Source organism: Sinocyclocheilus anshuiensis, unplaced genomic scaffold (genome assembly GCF_001515605.1).
Source record: "Sinocyclocheilus anshuiensis isolate Anshui unplaced genomic scaffold, SAMN03320099.WGS_v1.1 scaffold976, whole genome shotgun sequence".
NCBI classification, from domain to species: domain Eukaryota; kingdom Metazoa; phylum Chordata; class Actinopteri; order Cypriniformes; family Cyprinidae; genus Sinocyclocheilus; species Sinocyclocheilus anshuiensis.
In genome coordinates this window covers 1,591,388-1,604,779 of record NW_015552538.1, presented here as the reverse complement: position 1 = coordinate 1,604,779, position 13,392 = coordinate 1,591,388, and the positions used below count along the sequence as shown (strand labels likewise).

The 13,392-nt window shown below is 42.1% G+C and overlaps 1 protein-coding gene across 3 annotated transcripts in view; it reads right to left on the bottom strand.

The window, feature by feature from the left end:
- Positions 1-8,149: 8,149 nt before the first annotated feature.
- Positions 8,150-13,392, bottom strand: part of LOC107663888 (chromatin assembly factor 1 subunit B-like) — an 8,225-nt gene continuing 2,982 nt past the window's right edge. For all 3 annotated transcript variants that reach the window (XM_016454281.1, XM_016454283.1, XM_016454284.1), the window contains exons 8-14: positions 13,263-13,356; positions 12,975-13,044; positions 12,225-12,316; positions 11,976-12,135; positions 9,668-10,192; positions 8,874-8,953; positions 8,150-8,559 (exon numbers count right to left, since the gene is read on the bottom strand). In XM_016454281.1, the coding sequence (XP_016309767.1) occupies positions 8,420-8,559; positions 8,874-8,953; positions 9,668-10,192; positions 11,976-12,135; positions 12,225-12,316; positions 12,975-13,044; positions 13,263-13,356 (1,161 nt within the window). In that variant the 3' untranslated portion in view covers positions 8,150-8,419. The remainder of the gene's footprint in view (positions 8,560-8,873; positions 8,954-9,667; positions 10,193-11,975; positions 12,136-12,224; positions 12,317-12,974; positions 13,045-13,262; positions 13,357-13,392) is intronic.

Sequence of the window (13,392 nt, the reverse complement as noted above, 5' to 3'; positions counted from 1 at the left end):
CTCTTTCTCGAAGCCTATTGGTCGAATGATTAAAGAACAGCTACTGCGGACAACGCCATTGGCCCTTGAAGCTGTCACTCACTTTGCTGTTTTCCCTACTTTTTCCCTACATGAAGATAGGTTGTTGACGTCAGCGTTACCTTACTTAGTGTCAAGTTTATCAATATGAAAAAGGACAAAAGTGCTAAAATATTGTTTCGCTTCGACTCGTTTTCATTTTAGCCCCTCATATACATATGAAGATACACATTCTCGTGGTTGTCTGCACGATTGATGTGTCTATATAGATTATGTCACAGTTGAGGTTATTATTTATTAATGCATTGTGCAATGTATGCATGGTTGCTCAAATCTATTGTCATTTTCGTATATTTCGCCAAGTGTATGAAGAGGAAAATGCTCAAATAAATTATTAAACTATTATAAAGACAACACAATTAGGAATTATTTTAGAGGAAACATTATTGTTTTATTGTATGAATGCAACCCTAATTTTCACTAAACAATATATCATATTTATGTTATTGTATTAGGCATGGGAAACAGCACACTTGACTTAATTATTGTATTTTGCCTGTGTTTGTCTGATGGTTATACTGGTTATTTGAATATCTTCAGTGCTGCATATATGTAATTGACACTGGTAAGCAAAGAAACAGGTCCATATTGCCTTTTACATGATTCAACTTAACTGTCCAATGAGGCATGTCAATGCAGTCATTGATCCTTCCCTTACACAAAACTCTATAGCATTATTCAACTAATTTCCCCGCATGATGTGCTGAAACTTCCTAATTCCCTTAAATATTGGCAAGTGTATGTTGCATTTTTGGGAAATGGTGTTGTTTAGTGAAGTGTAAACTCTTGTAATTTGTTTTTGGTTTCTTCTATGTAGAGTAGCTAACAAAGAACAAGAAAATAAACCCAGTTACTGTGGTGAAATATCTTAAAAACAAACCTAACCTGACATTCTATTATGTGTTCAATAGCAACCCTCACAAATAATGAACCAGTAAATGGAGATACTGAAAGAGAAGGAACCGGCATCTTATGCATTGTAATGGTAATTGACTGTCAAGAATCAGTGCAGGATTACTGGTAAAGAAGAGTCATAATCCAAACAACAATAGCTTTCATGAAGTCACGCTGTGTCATTACAGAACAACCTGTCATTTTTACAGGAACATTGCTGTTATATGCTGAAACATCATCAGCTTTGGGTTGTCAAACTCATTTATTGTCCTTCTAATCATAGGCAACATAAAAGGAAAACAATAAAATATTGTTCCACCAGATCCACAATGTAAGGCGCCATGAAAGTGCCACATAAATCTGCCACTGGAAGAACATTCCAGCCTGCTAATGTGCTTTGCCATGGTTATGTTACATGTACACTCCTCCGTTTGTTGATAATGATGTAAGATGACTCAACCAACCACATGACAGGGCTCAGTTTGTTATTGGCTCTGCCATACATGAAGTTTCCATGTACTGTTGTAGATCTTCCATGATTTGGTTGCTCATTTATTCCTGCCAAGGTTTAATAAGAGTGCACGGTTAGTCTACACTACCTATACATCATCTCTCAGTTCCCTTTCATAGGTTCACTTCAATGCTGACAGCAGTCGCTATGGGAACACCTTTGGTGTGATGAATTTCTGAAGCCCTTATACCATCACGCCAATTCATTGGCCAATAGCACTTTAGCACCACCCCACGAATACGTCACGTATTTCATCAGATTTCATTTCCTTCAGGAAGCGAATAATCTGTCGCCCATAGGAAAGCATTATTTCGTCATGTTCTCAACTATTTTCCTTCAAAAGAGCAGTTTACTCCTCTTCAGCGGACACGATGAGCTACAGGAGATGTGTCGAGCCGTGTTACCGGTTCAATGCAGGAGACACTCATAACAGGTGCGTGCAATGTTTGGGCCTACAACATGCTCAAGCGGCCTTTCTGACTGTCAACACTGCGATAGCCTGCGGCTAAAAGTATTGTGCTCGAGGCTCACGGCCTTCTCTAAGAGAGTAGGCCTTGCGTCAAACCACCGCTATCCCGTTTCTGTGGTTGCCGAGGCGCCGCACGAGACGGTCGCTTGGTATGACGCATGTGAGCCAGAGCTCATGGAGAGTGAGACAACGGAGTTTTCTCCCTTCCTCTCGCTCTCTCCAGGCCACGTGCAAGCGCTCGAAGAGTCCGCTACGTGGAGCCCGTTGTCTTTGTCAACGATGATTTGCGGCCTACCCTGGAAGCTCGTAATGCGATTTCTTTCCGGTTGAGAATCGTATGATGAAGACGTGCTGTCCACAGCGGCCTCCGATTCGGAGGATTTGATGGGTGAAGCGTGCAGTTCTCTCCCTCCGAGCGGACAGGAGAAACGCACCTCCCCATCTTACAGCAAACTTTTAGACGTTGTGTGCTGTGGAGAAGCTGGGGTTAGAGTGGGATAGCGAGCCGGCACAAAATCAATCCCAGTCGAAACTGGACAGCCGATTTTTGTCTAGCTACACTCCGTCTCAGCCCCGTAGGCCTCTCCCTTTCTTCCAAGATCTCCACCACAAGGTTTCGAGGTCCTGGAAACAACCTTTTTCGGCGCGTATTACCAATCCCGCTGCTGCTGATTTCACCACGGTTTCCAAAATGGCGGAACGCGGAACATGGCTACGCGGCGATGCTGGCCATGGAAGAGACTCTTGTGGCACATCTCTCGCCAAACTCGGCTCAGTCTTGGAAGTCACACCCCCTGTTGCCGTCCAAGCCATGTAGGATTCCCGTGTAGGTGCTGGGATGGACAGGCCGTGGCCACGCTTCATTCTATAGGTGTACTCCAGGCTTATCAAGCAGATGTGCTTAAGGAGCTGGATGAGGGGGAAGGCCTGATCCCGGAGGCTGTTAAAGAACTCAGGCGAGCTAAGCCATCGCCTATGGCACCCCCTCATAAGGACTGGGGTCCTAGGTCTCGCCCACCGGCTCGCCCACGCCAGTGTAAACAGATAGACCTGAGTTCGACAGCCAAGGCCTCTCATTCTCAGGCTCCTAGTAGTAGTTCCTGATTCCTTTGCTTGCCTTCGGAGGCCAGGCCCTCCTTTGGAGAGTGTGGACGAACCACACAAGCATATTCCCCTCTCTCATTGTGGCCTCCTGGCTCAGATCTTAACTGTCCCGCCATATTCTGCGCCTCGGGCGGTTTTAGGTCGAGTCGTCACGACGAGTACTTCCTCAGACACTCTGCGCTTCCCAGCCTTCAGAGTTCGAGAGACAGCTCTAGGGTCATGTGCGCGTGCCCGATCGGGCATTGGGACGTTTTCCTGTTACAGAGGTTACACCCGAGCACTCAGGTGCTTCGGGGCCCTGTGCAGGAAAATCAGGTGACGGCTTCATCAAACGCGGTAGACCCGCATGTGCTACCTGTTTTTGCAGATGCCAGCGGCTTTTTGCAATCAGGAGATGTCTTGGCACCTGTAGTTCAGCTGTTAAATCCAAATATAGAACGAATAGAGCCCCTGGCAGACTATTGGACCACGTCGAGACGCCTGCCTGAGATCTCTACTACGTACTACTATGTACTATTCAAATTCAAGATGCTGACGTTAAAGTCCATTTTGTCTCAGGTCCAATACAGGGATTGGTTTGTAACTATCGATCTAAAGGATGCATATTTTCACATCCAGATCGTCAAGAGACACAGGAAGTTACTCCGGTTCGCTTTCGAGGGCAAAGCTTACCAATATTGCGTTCTTCCGTTCGGACTGGCTCTAGCTCCTCGAACATTCACGAAATGTATGGACGCAGCACGTCTGTCTCTCGCACGTGCGCAGTCATTACAGACTTGTCTGAGTCAGTTCAGGACAGGACGTCTAGTCCGCGTAGATTTATGCTTCAGACTGTTGGGCCTGATGGCGGCAGCATCCCCTGTAGTTCAGTTGGGACTGCTCCACATGCGGCCGTTTCAGTGGTGGATCAAGAGACAAAATATTTGACCTCTTTGTCATCCGCTCCGCAGGATTATGATGACGCACAGAGGCTTTTGCGCTCTCAGCCTGTGGATGAGACCCCATTTCCTTCAGAAAGGAGTCCGGCTGGGGGCGTTCTGTTGTTGCAAGACAATTGCGACGGATGCGTCCCTTATTGGTTGGGGGCAGTCCATCAAGGATGCCCAGTTTGTGGAGTCTGGACAGAGGTGCATCGGGGTTGGCACATAAATCGTTTGGAGCTGCTGGCAGTCTTTCTGGCACTCAGACGGTTCTTACCCCAACTTCAGGGTTATCATGTTTTAGTCAGGACGGACAACATGGCTGTGGTTTTGTACCTGAACCATCAGGGAGGACTACGTTCTCGCCCCCTGTGCAGGTTGGTGAGGTGTATTCTTCTTTGGGCTCAGACCAAGTTCCTGTCGATCAGAGCAGTCCATGTCCCAGGTCGCCTGAACTCAGGAGCGGACTTGCTCTCGAAGACAGAGTCTGGAGGCTGGGGAGTGGAGACTGCACCCCCAGGTGGTGAGTCTCATATGGCAGAGGTTTGGCCGAGTGGAAGTGGACTTGTTTGCTTTGAGCATGACTACGCATTGCCCGCTCTGGTTTTCCCTATTCCCTCTGGGAGTGGATGCCCTGGCCCACGAATGGCCCAGGACCAGTCTTTATGCTTTTCCCATAGGAAAAAGGTTGTGGGTTCTATTCCCAGGGAACACACATACTGGTAAAAAATGTATAGCCTGAATGCACTGTAAGTCGCTTTGGATAAAAGTGTCTGCTAAATGCATAAATTATTAAATTATTTTCCCCTGATCTGGTTGCTCCCAATGGTTCTGCTCAGAGTGGAACGTATACTGTTGGTGGCCCCGTTCTGGCCGACTCAGACGTGGTTCTCGGACCTGGTCAGCCTGCTAGCCGGCCCTCCCTGGGAGGTTCCCCTCAGGCACGATCTGCTGACGGGCATGATTTGGCATCCTCGGCTGGATTTATGGAGGTTATGGGTGTGGCCCCTGAGTGGAGTGCGTTAATGTGTTCTGGTCTCTCGGCTGAGATTACAGACACTTTATTAATTCATAAGTGGAGACTTTTTGCGTCTTGGTGTAGGCAATGCAATCTCGACCCAGTTCATTGCTCTATCGGCTCGGTGCTGGAATTTCTTCAGAGTCGTTTTTCTAAAGGGGTGGCCCCTGCCACTATTAAGGTTTATGTGGCAGCCATATCTGCTGAACACGTGCCTATAGGAGGTGTTTCAGTTGGACGTCACCCTCTGGTCTCCCATTTCATGCAGGGTTCGAGACGGCTTAAGCCTTTCCACCCGGCACGGGTTCCTTCGTAGGACTTATTGTTTTCTGACAGGCCTTCCATTTGAGCTGTTGGAGACTGTGCCAGAGAAACTGTTGACCCTCAAAATGGTTATTTTGGTGGCTTTATCGTCCCTTAAGAGAGTAGGGGATCTGCAGGCTCTTTCTATTAGCCCTTTGTGTATGGATTTTGCCCCGGGGCTGGTTAAAGTCTTACTGCGACCCAGGCCTGATTATGTTCCTAAGGTCGCTTCGACTCCGTTTCGCTCTCAGCAAGTGGTTTTAGAGGCTTTCTCTCCTGCTGATGTGGGATCAGGTAGTCTCTGTCCAGTGAGGGCACTGAAGATCTATGTTGACCGCACAGCCCAGTGGCGTGGATCTGAACAGTTGTTTGTGTGTTTTGGTGGTAAGAGTAGAGGATCTGCTGTCACCAAACAGAGGATGTCACATTAGATAGTGGAGGCTATCTCTTTGGCCTATGAGGCACGTGGTTTGGCTTCACCTCTAGGGGTGCGTGCTCATTCTACTAGAGCAATGGCTTCTTCTCAGGCCTTCTTTTCGATGGAAGATGTTTGTGCTGCGGCAGGATGGATGTGAGGATGGATCCTTGTTCCCGGGTCTTATCCGCTTGAGCAGATGCTTTCCCTGGTCTTCCAGCTATCTGAGGTATGTCAGGCGTTATGGTATAGCGTTCCCAAAGCGACCGCTGTCGCAGCATTGAAGTGAACCTATGAAAGGGAACGTCTCGGTTACGTATGTAACTTTGGTTCCCTGAATAGGGAACGAGATGCTGTGATGCCGGCCGTTCCTACCGTTGATAGCGCTTCCTTCGTCATGTAAAATCTGATTAAATAGCGCGTAGCACGCTGATATGAGCATACGTGACGTATGCGCAGGGCGGTGTTAAAGCGCTATTGGCCAATGAATTGGCGTGATGGTATAAGGGCTTCAGACATTCATCACACCGAAGGTGTTCCCATAGTGACTGCTGTCGCAGTATCTCGTGCCCTATTCAGGGAACCAAGGTTACATACGTAACCGAGACGTTTTGATGACACTGTTCAATGAAACATTAGCTGAGTAGTATTTATCATTAATACCATAAATATGGCTCATTTTAGAGGCATTGGGCCACATAATGGGACATTCCTTTCTCAACACTTTCCAACTATTGTAGAAATAGCTGCTTTCACAGTACTCTTGTGCTATATTTACTGTATCTATTAAGTTGTCTATTAAGTGCATTGATAAAAGCCTTAAAAGTAGTTTTACTTATTTGTTCTACAGTAAATCTGTGATAAAACACACACAGGTCATTCTAAGAAAACAGAACCATTGTCTATTTGTGTGCTACAGTATGTGTGATGCATAAGACATTTTGCTGTGCAGCTGCAGACAGGTCAAAGTGCCCATGATGACCCGTCCACTGCCGAAAGTGCCTACAATGGGCATGTGAGTGTCAGAACTAGAGCATTTAGCAAAGGAAGAAGGTTGCCTGGTCTGATGAATCAAGTTTTCTATTAGATCAGGTGGATGACTGGGTGTGTGTGCCTTGGAGAAGATCGTTTACCTGGAGAAGAGATAGCAGTAGGATGCACTATGGGAAGAAGGCAGGCCGGCAGAGGCAGTGTTATGCTCTGGGCAATGTTCTGCTCGGAAACCTTGGGTCCTGCCATTCATGTGGATGTTACTCTGACATGTACCACCTACCTAAAGATTTTTTCAGACCACATGCACCCCTTCATGGCAATGGTGTTCTCTGATGGCAATGGCCTCTTTCAGAAGAATAATGCACCCTGCCACACTGCAAAAGTTATTCAGGAATGGTTTGACGAACATGACAACGTTCAAGGTATTGACTTGGCCTCCAAATTCCCCAGATCTCAATCCAATTGAGCATCCATCGAATGCGCTGGACCAACAAATTATTCACGCAGGTTCCACCTTGCAGAACTTAAAGGATCTGCTGCTAATGTCTTCGTGCCTGATACCATAGGACACATTCAGGGATCTTGTGGAGTCCATGCCAAACATCAGAGATGTTTTGGCAGCACGAGAGGGACCTATGTGGCAGGTGGTTTTTGTGTTGTGGCTGATCAGTGTGAGTGTGTATATAAAATCAGAAAAAAATAACATCTCTTTTTCAGGATGCTGTATTTTAAAAATAATTTGTAAAGTCCAAATATGCTTTACAGAATTTTTTCTGGAAAACAATTATTGCACCTGTGGAACAGTTCTTAAGGCACTTAAGATTTACAGGTGGCAGGCAATTAAGGTCAGTTACAGTCCATGAGGATGAGATGCCCTTAAGTATTTAAAACAGCTGGTGGCTACAGAAGATACTGACTATTTTTAATATGGTCTCCCCCATCCCATTTATCCATATAAAAAAAAGAAATAAATGGCAACTTGGGGAACAATCTTAATTCAAACTTTGTAAAAAATGATTTAAATGCATTGAGTGCCGTTTATATTACACAGAATACTGAAATGGGTTCTGAACAGGGAAAGAAAAAATTAAGTGTAAAACAAGTTACTGCATTTTTCTTTAAAGCTCCATTTGCAGTTCTAGAAACTGACCTGTTCATTTAACTTGTATGAAACTTAAATTATATCAAAATCTGTTAAAGACAATAAAATGTAATTTGTATATTAACTTAATTTCTACAATATTTTGATGGCATTTTTTCCAATCATGATATGCTATAAAACTGTTTCAATCAGTCTGAATGCAGCAAAAACCATCCAGTCCAGGACACTTTTTTTTTTTTTTTTTTTTTTAAAGAATCACAAATGTTCAAGCAAGTCTTTACAAAACATTGCAATCCATTACATCAAATTTTTTTTTACTTAAAAAAACCAGATGGTACAAAAGTAAAACATTTCTGTCCTAAAGATAAAAAAGGAATTCAAGTCATGGAGTAGGTTGTTCTGAAGAATAATTACATGTATTTTTTCCCTCTTCAAATAGAAAACAGACAATCACTGAAAATGAAAGCCAAGATGAGTTTTAGAAACATTACATGCAAGTTCATAACTCCATATGTCCATGGGATCAGGTGTTTAAGGTACTGGTTTAAGTGTGTACTTAATCTCTGAGGATGTGAGTGCTAATAAAGAGGGACAAAGAACCACAGTCAGTGTTTATGGCTCCTGGGGTTTGACGCTGGGTTTTGTGTAAATTTTGTGCTCACTGCTCTGGGCAGAACCATTGGGAACATCAGTCTTGGACCTCTTGGATTCAGGAGGATTGCACGCTGGGTCACTGGGGGGAGATGGTCTCTCTGTAATAAACAAATATTTATAAATGACCGGGAAGACAATGTGCACAAATATACAAACATATAATTAATTGACATGATTCTTACACAAAAATCACCCCAAGTAATGACAGCAAAATAGGCACAAATAAGGTTAAATAAGGTCTTCGAGGCAAGTCAAAATGAGATGGAAAAACTAATGCTCTTCTAAAATGAAGAAAAAAAAACAAATTGTATGCGTATTTAAGCAAATACTCAATGTAAAAAAATATATATATAAAAAAATCTTTACATAAAAAAGCAAAACCTAAAAGAAAGAAACAAATGGGTCTACTAACCGTGCTTGGCTTTCTCAGTGGAAGATGGGGTGACAAAAGGAGTGGGGAATTTGGATACAATTGGAGTCAGTGAAATTCGTCTGAAAGAAAAGGACATATTTGATCTATAGTGCACATTTTTTTACTGCTCAGATCATGGATTAGTCTGTAACACTAAATCTACATAAATTCAGGGATACATGTATGGGGTGCCATTACAGTCAAACCAATATATTAAAGTTGCATAATTACTGACCATTTTGATGTCACAAACACTAACGTTCAAAAGTTTGCCTGAAAAAGTTTTTTTTTTTTATGCTCACCAAGGCTGCATTTGTTTGATAAAAAAAATGCAGGAAAAAAACAGTAATATTGTGAAATATTATTAAAATTGAAAACTACTCTTTTCTATTTTAATGTATTTGAAAATGTAATTTATTCCTGTTGTATCAGAGCTTAATTTTCAGCATACATTATTCCAGTCTTTAGTGTCACATGATTCTTCAGAAATCATTCAGATATGAAGATTTGGTGCTTAAGAAACATTTAGTCTTATCAAAGGTAAACAGTTTTAATGCTAAATATTTTTGTGGAAACTGTGGTATATTGTTTCAGGATTCTTTGAACATAAAATTCAAAAGAATAGAATAGAATAAAATCTTTTGAAACATGTGTTCTTACTGAATAGAAGTATTCATTTGTTTAAACAACAACCAAAAACAACAACAACTTACTGACCCAAAGTTAATATTAGCATTTGTTAAAAAACAAACAAACATGTAACATCAGATCATACCACAGATGTGCCGCCCTACCTAGGAGTTGGTCCTTTTGGAGTTGTGGTATATTTGGAGTTGAGGGGTCCAAGAGGAGTGCTGGGGGCTTTAAGAGGTGTTAGGGGTCCTCTGCTGGATCCAGGGGTGGAGGGAGCAGATTTGGGTGTGTTGGGGGCAGTTGCCGGTGATTTGGGGGTGCTGGGTTTGCCCCAGCCCGCCAGGGTATTGAGTGTGATCCTTCTGGGCTGAGGTTTGGTTTGTAGCGCTCGAGGTATGCGCTTCTCTTCTGGAACAGGTACGCTGGGGGTCTTGGAGTATGCAAGACCAGCAGATCCCTCTTTCTCCTTTTCCTGTGCAGATGTGTTGGCCTGGCGAGGGATTGGGGAAGCAGTCCTGCCATTGGCTGAGGGTCTCTTGCCTTTCTTCTCATTAGTAGAAGATGGGGTCACCATCTCCAGTGGAGGTCGCTCCTTCAGTGGAGTGCCCAGCTCCCCTTCCTCAAATGACACGAAGGAACAGTAGCCATCAGTGGATGAGACAGCCAAGAAGGAGCCATCACGAGACCTGTGGAACAATGTCAATAACAGCAAATGTGTTAGTCAATAATTGTTATTCCCAAAATTATTCTAGACTCTTGATGTCTGCATTTTCTATAACCTGAACAATAAGACTGGGTGGTCAATTGCCAAGGATTTCATCACAGATAAAGACCATCTCAACAGGCACAAGTGTTTCAGGCTACCCTCTTCTGTATGCATTTGTGACTCACGAGAAAAGACAGGGTTTGGTTGCATTGGCTACATATAAATTATTGTGAATTTTCCAATAAAGCAGCAACAATGGCCATGATTTAAGTAAAACACAAAAAAGGAGATGGGGTCAAAGCCTGAAACATTTTTTTTAAATTAAATAAATTAAATTAAACAGCACCAATATCACCACAAATTAGACATTTGTGGTGAAAAAAAAAGAAATCCTCTGCTGTCATACAAAAACAAATTCCAGCATATTCAGTTCAACTTCAACAATCAAGTATGAAAACCAATTCTAGTACACCCCAAAAACCAAATCGAGACTTCGTAAAAAGGTCCCCTTTATGGTTCTGCCAAGGCCATTTCAGTCCCCTGACATGAACCGCAAGAAACCTTAAGAGGAGAGAGTATCAACATGGACTTGGGAAACTGAAGGATCTGGAGAGATTCTGTACGGAGAAGTGGTCTGATCGCTTGTCAGGTGTTCTCCAAACTCATCAGGTATTATAGTTGTAGTTATAGAGTTGTTATCTTATCAAAAGGATAAGGAGGTTGCACAAAGCATTGAATAAAATGGTGCCATTAATTGTGGCCAATGTGCATTAATAAAAAAATTATAATGAGATTTTAAAATAATATAAAAAATTTAAATACGTAAAACTATATAACATTTAATAAAATTACTATTTTATTATTGACAGTTTCATGAAAAAGATTTTTATAGACTCATTTGTATGTGACCAAATACACTTGGTCATTTCAGGCTACCATAAACGGCATGCAACATTGGGACGCATTTTGTTGACAGAAGAATCTTCCTCCTATCACCATGTAGAACAAACCACAATTTAAAGGATTAGTTCACTTCTGAATTAAAATTTCCTCAATTTTCTCACCCCCATGTCATCCAAGATGTTCATGTCTTTCTTTCTTCAGTCGAAAAGAAATTAAGGTTTTTGAGGAAAACATTGCAGGGTTTTTCTCTATGTAGTGGACTTCAGTGGGGTTCACTGGGTGGAAGGTCCAAATTGCAGCTTCAAAGCATTCTACACGATCCCAGATGAGGAAGAAGGGTCTTATCTAGTGAAACAATCGGTCATTTTCTAAAAAAAAATATTACAATTTATATACTTTTTAACCTCAAACGCTAGTCTTGTCTAATTCTGCGTGAACTCTGTGCATTCTGGAGTTTTTCGACCTACCCTAACTGTTTCGAATGGGACTGCACAGAGTACACATGCACATTGCAGAGCTACACAAGACAAGCATTTGAGGTTAAAAAGTAAATAATTTGTATTCTTTTTTTTAGAAAATGACCGATCGTTTCGCTAGATAAGACCTTTATTCCTCGTCTGGGATCGTGTAGAACGCTTTGAAGCTGCACTGAAGCTGCAATTTGGACCTTCCACCCAGTGAACCCCACTTAAGTCCACTATATAGAGGAAAAACCCCGGAATGTTTTCCTCGAAAACCTTAATTTCTTTTCGACTGAAGAAAGAAAGACATGGGGGTGAGTAAATGAGGAAATTTTAATTCAGAAGTGAACTAATCCTAGTCATGTAAAAACAATACACCAACAAGTCTGTGAAACCTACCAGCTGAGATCACTCAGTGTGTGATAGTGGAAGTTAGACACGTATCCAAACGGCAGCGTCTGTTGTGTGTCATAAAAGAAGATTGAGTCTTCTGATGCAACCGCAAACACCAGCCGATATGGCAAATTAAACGTGTTTGACACTGGCTTCAGTGAACCATCTGTGGAACATAAAAGAGCAGTACTGTCTTTCCACTGCACACATGTGACATAAGTAGAACAATAGTTTGGGAAGGGTTTTTGTGTGTACCTTCAGCTCTTTTTGTCCTCAGCTCATAGTACACTGGGCTGCAGCGCACAGCCAGTGTGGCTTTGGATGGACAGGGCAGATGAGCTATGGGCCTGATTCACAAACATGTCAAACACTAAGCATGATTACACAAATCAAGACTGTGTCGGCAGTTGGGCTGAGTGTTGAAAACTAGATTCATTTATCAAAAAATACAGGAGTCCCAACTATTTTATGGCTTATACCACCGCTCTAAGATTTGTAAATGTTTTTGAAAAAATCTTATAATGTTATGCAAGAATGTGGTTATTTGAGTAAAAACGCATTAAAACAGTAATATTGTGAGATATTATTACAATTTAAAATAACTATTTTCTATTTGGATATTTACAATTTCAGTTCAATCCTGTGATAGCAAAGCTGAGTTTTCCGCAGCTATTACTCCAGTCTTCAGTGTGTCATGATCCTTCAGAAATCATTCTATTATGCTGATTTGGTGCTCAATGTTAAAAACAGTTGTGCTGATTAATATATTGTGGAAACCGTGGTACATTTAGATCAATTTAATGCATATTTGTGGAATAAAAGTTTGCATTTCTTTAAAAAAACAAACAAACAAACAAACAAAAAAAAAACACTTACTGACCCCATGCATTAATCATTTGAACGGCAGTGTATATGTGATTTAACGCATAGCTTTACAATTTAACATACACATGTATAAAGATTAAGCTTTCAAGGGAAATAAAAGCCATCAAACAAAACACAAACCTCTTAAAGCTTTTTCTGGAGAATACGTATGTTGTGTTTGTGACATTCTCTCCAGCCTCGACACACCCAGCTAAAAATAAAACGAGTAAATAAATAAAAATATTCCTTATTAACTACACAAGGAATGTACAAGTAAATGGACACCAGGCCAAAAAAACCACACTGTGAATGTGTTGAATAACGTTCTTAAAAAGTATATTAAAAAGTTTGTTATAATAACTACTCTCACATACATAACATAAGCATACACAGTATACACACATGTAAAAAAAGAAGAAAAATGTGTACCTGGTGCAAGGAGGAATGACCCATCTGGTGTGAATGTGAGACGTCTGAAGAACGATCTCATGCTGTCATCGTGGAACATTCTGTAGTTCTTCACCTGTACAAAGGTGAGTAATTTAAACCACAACAATAA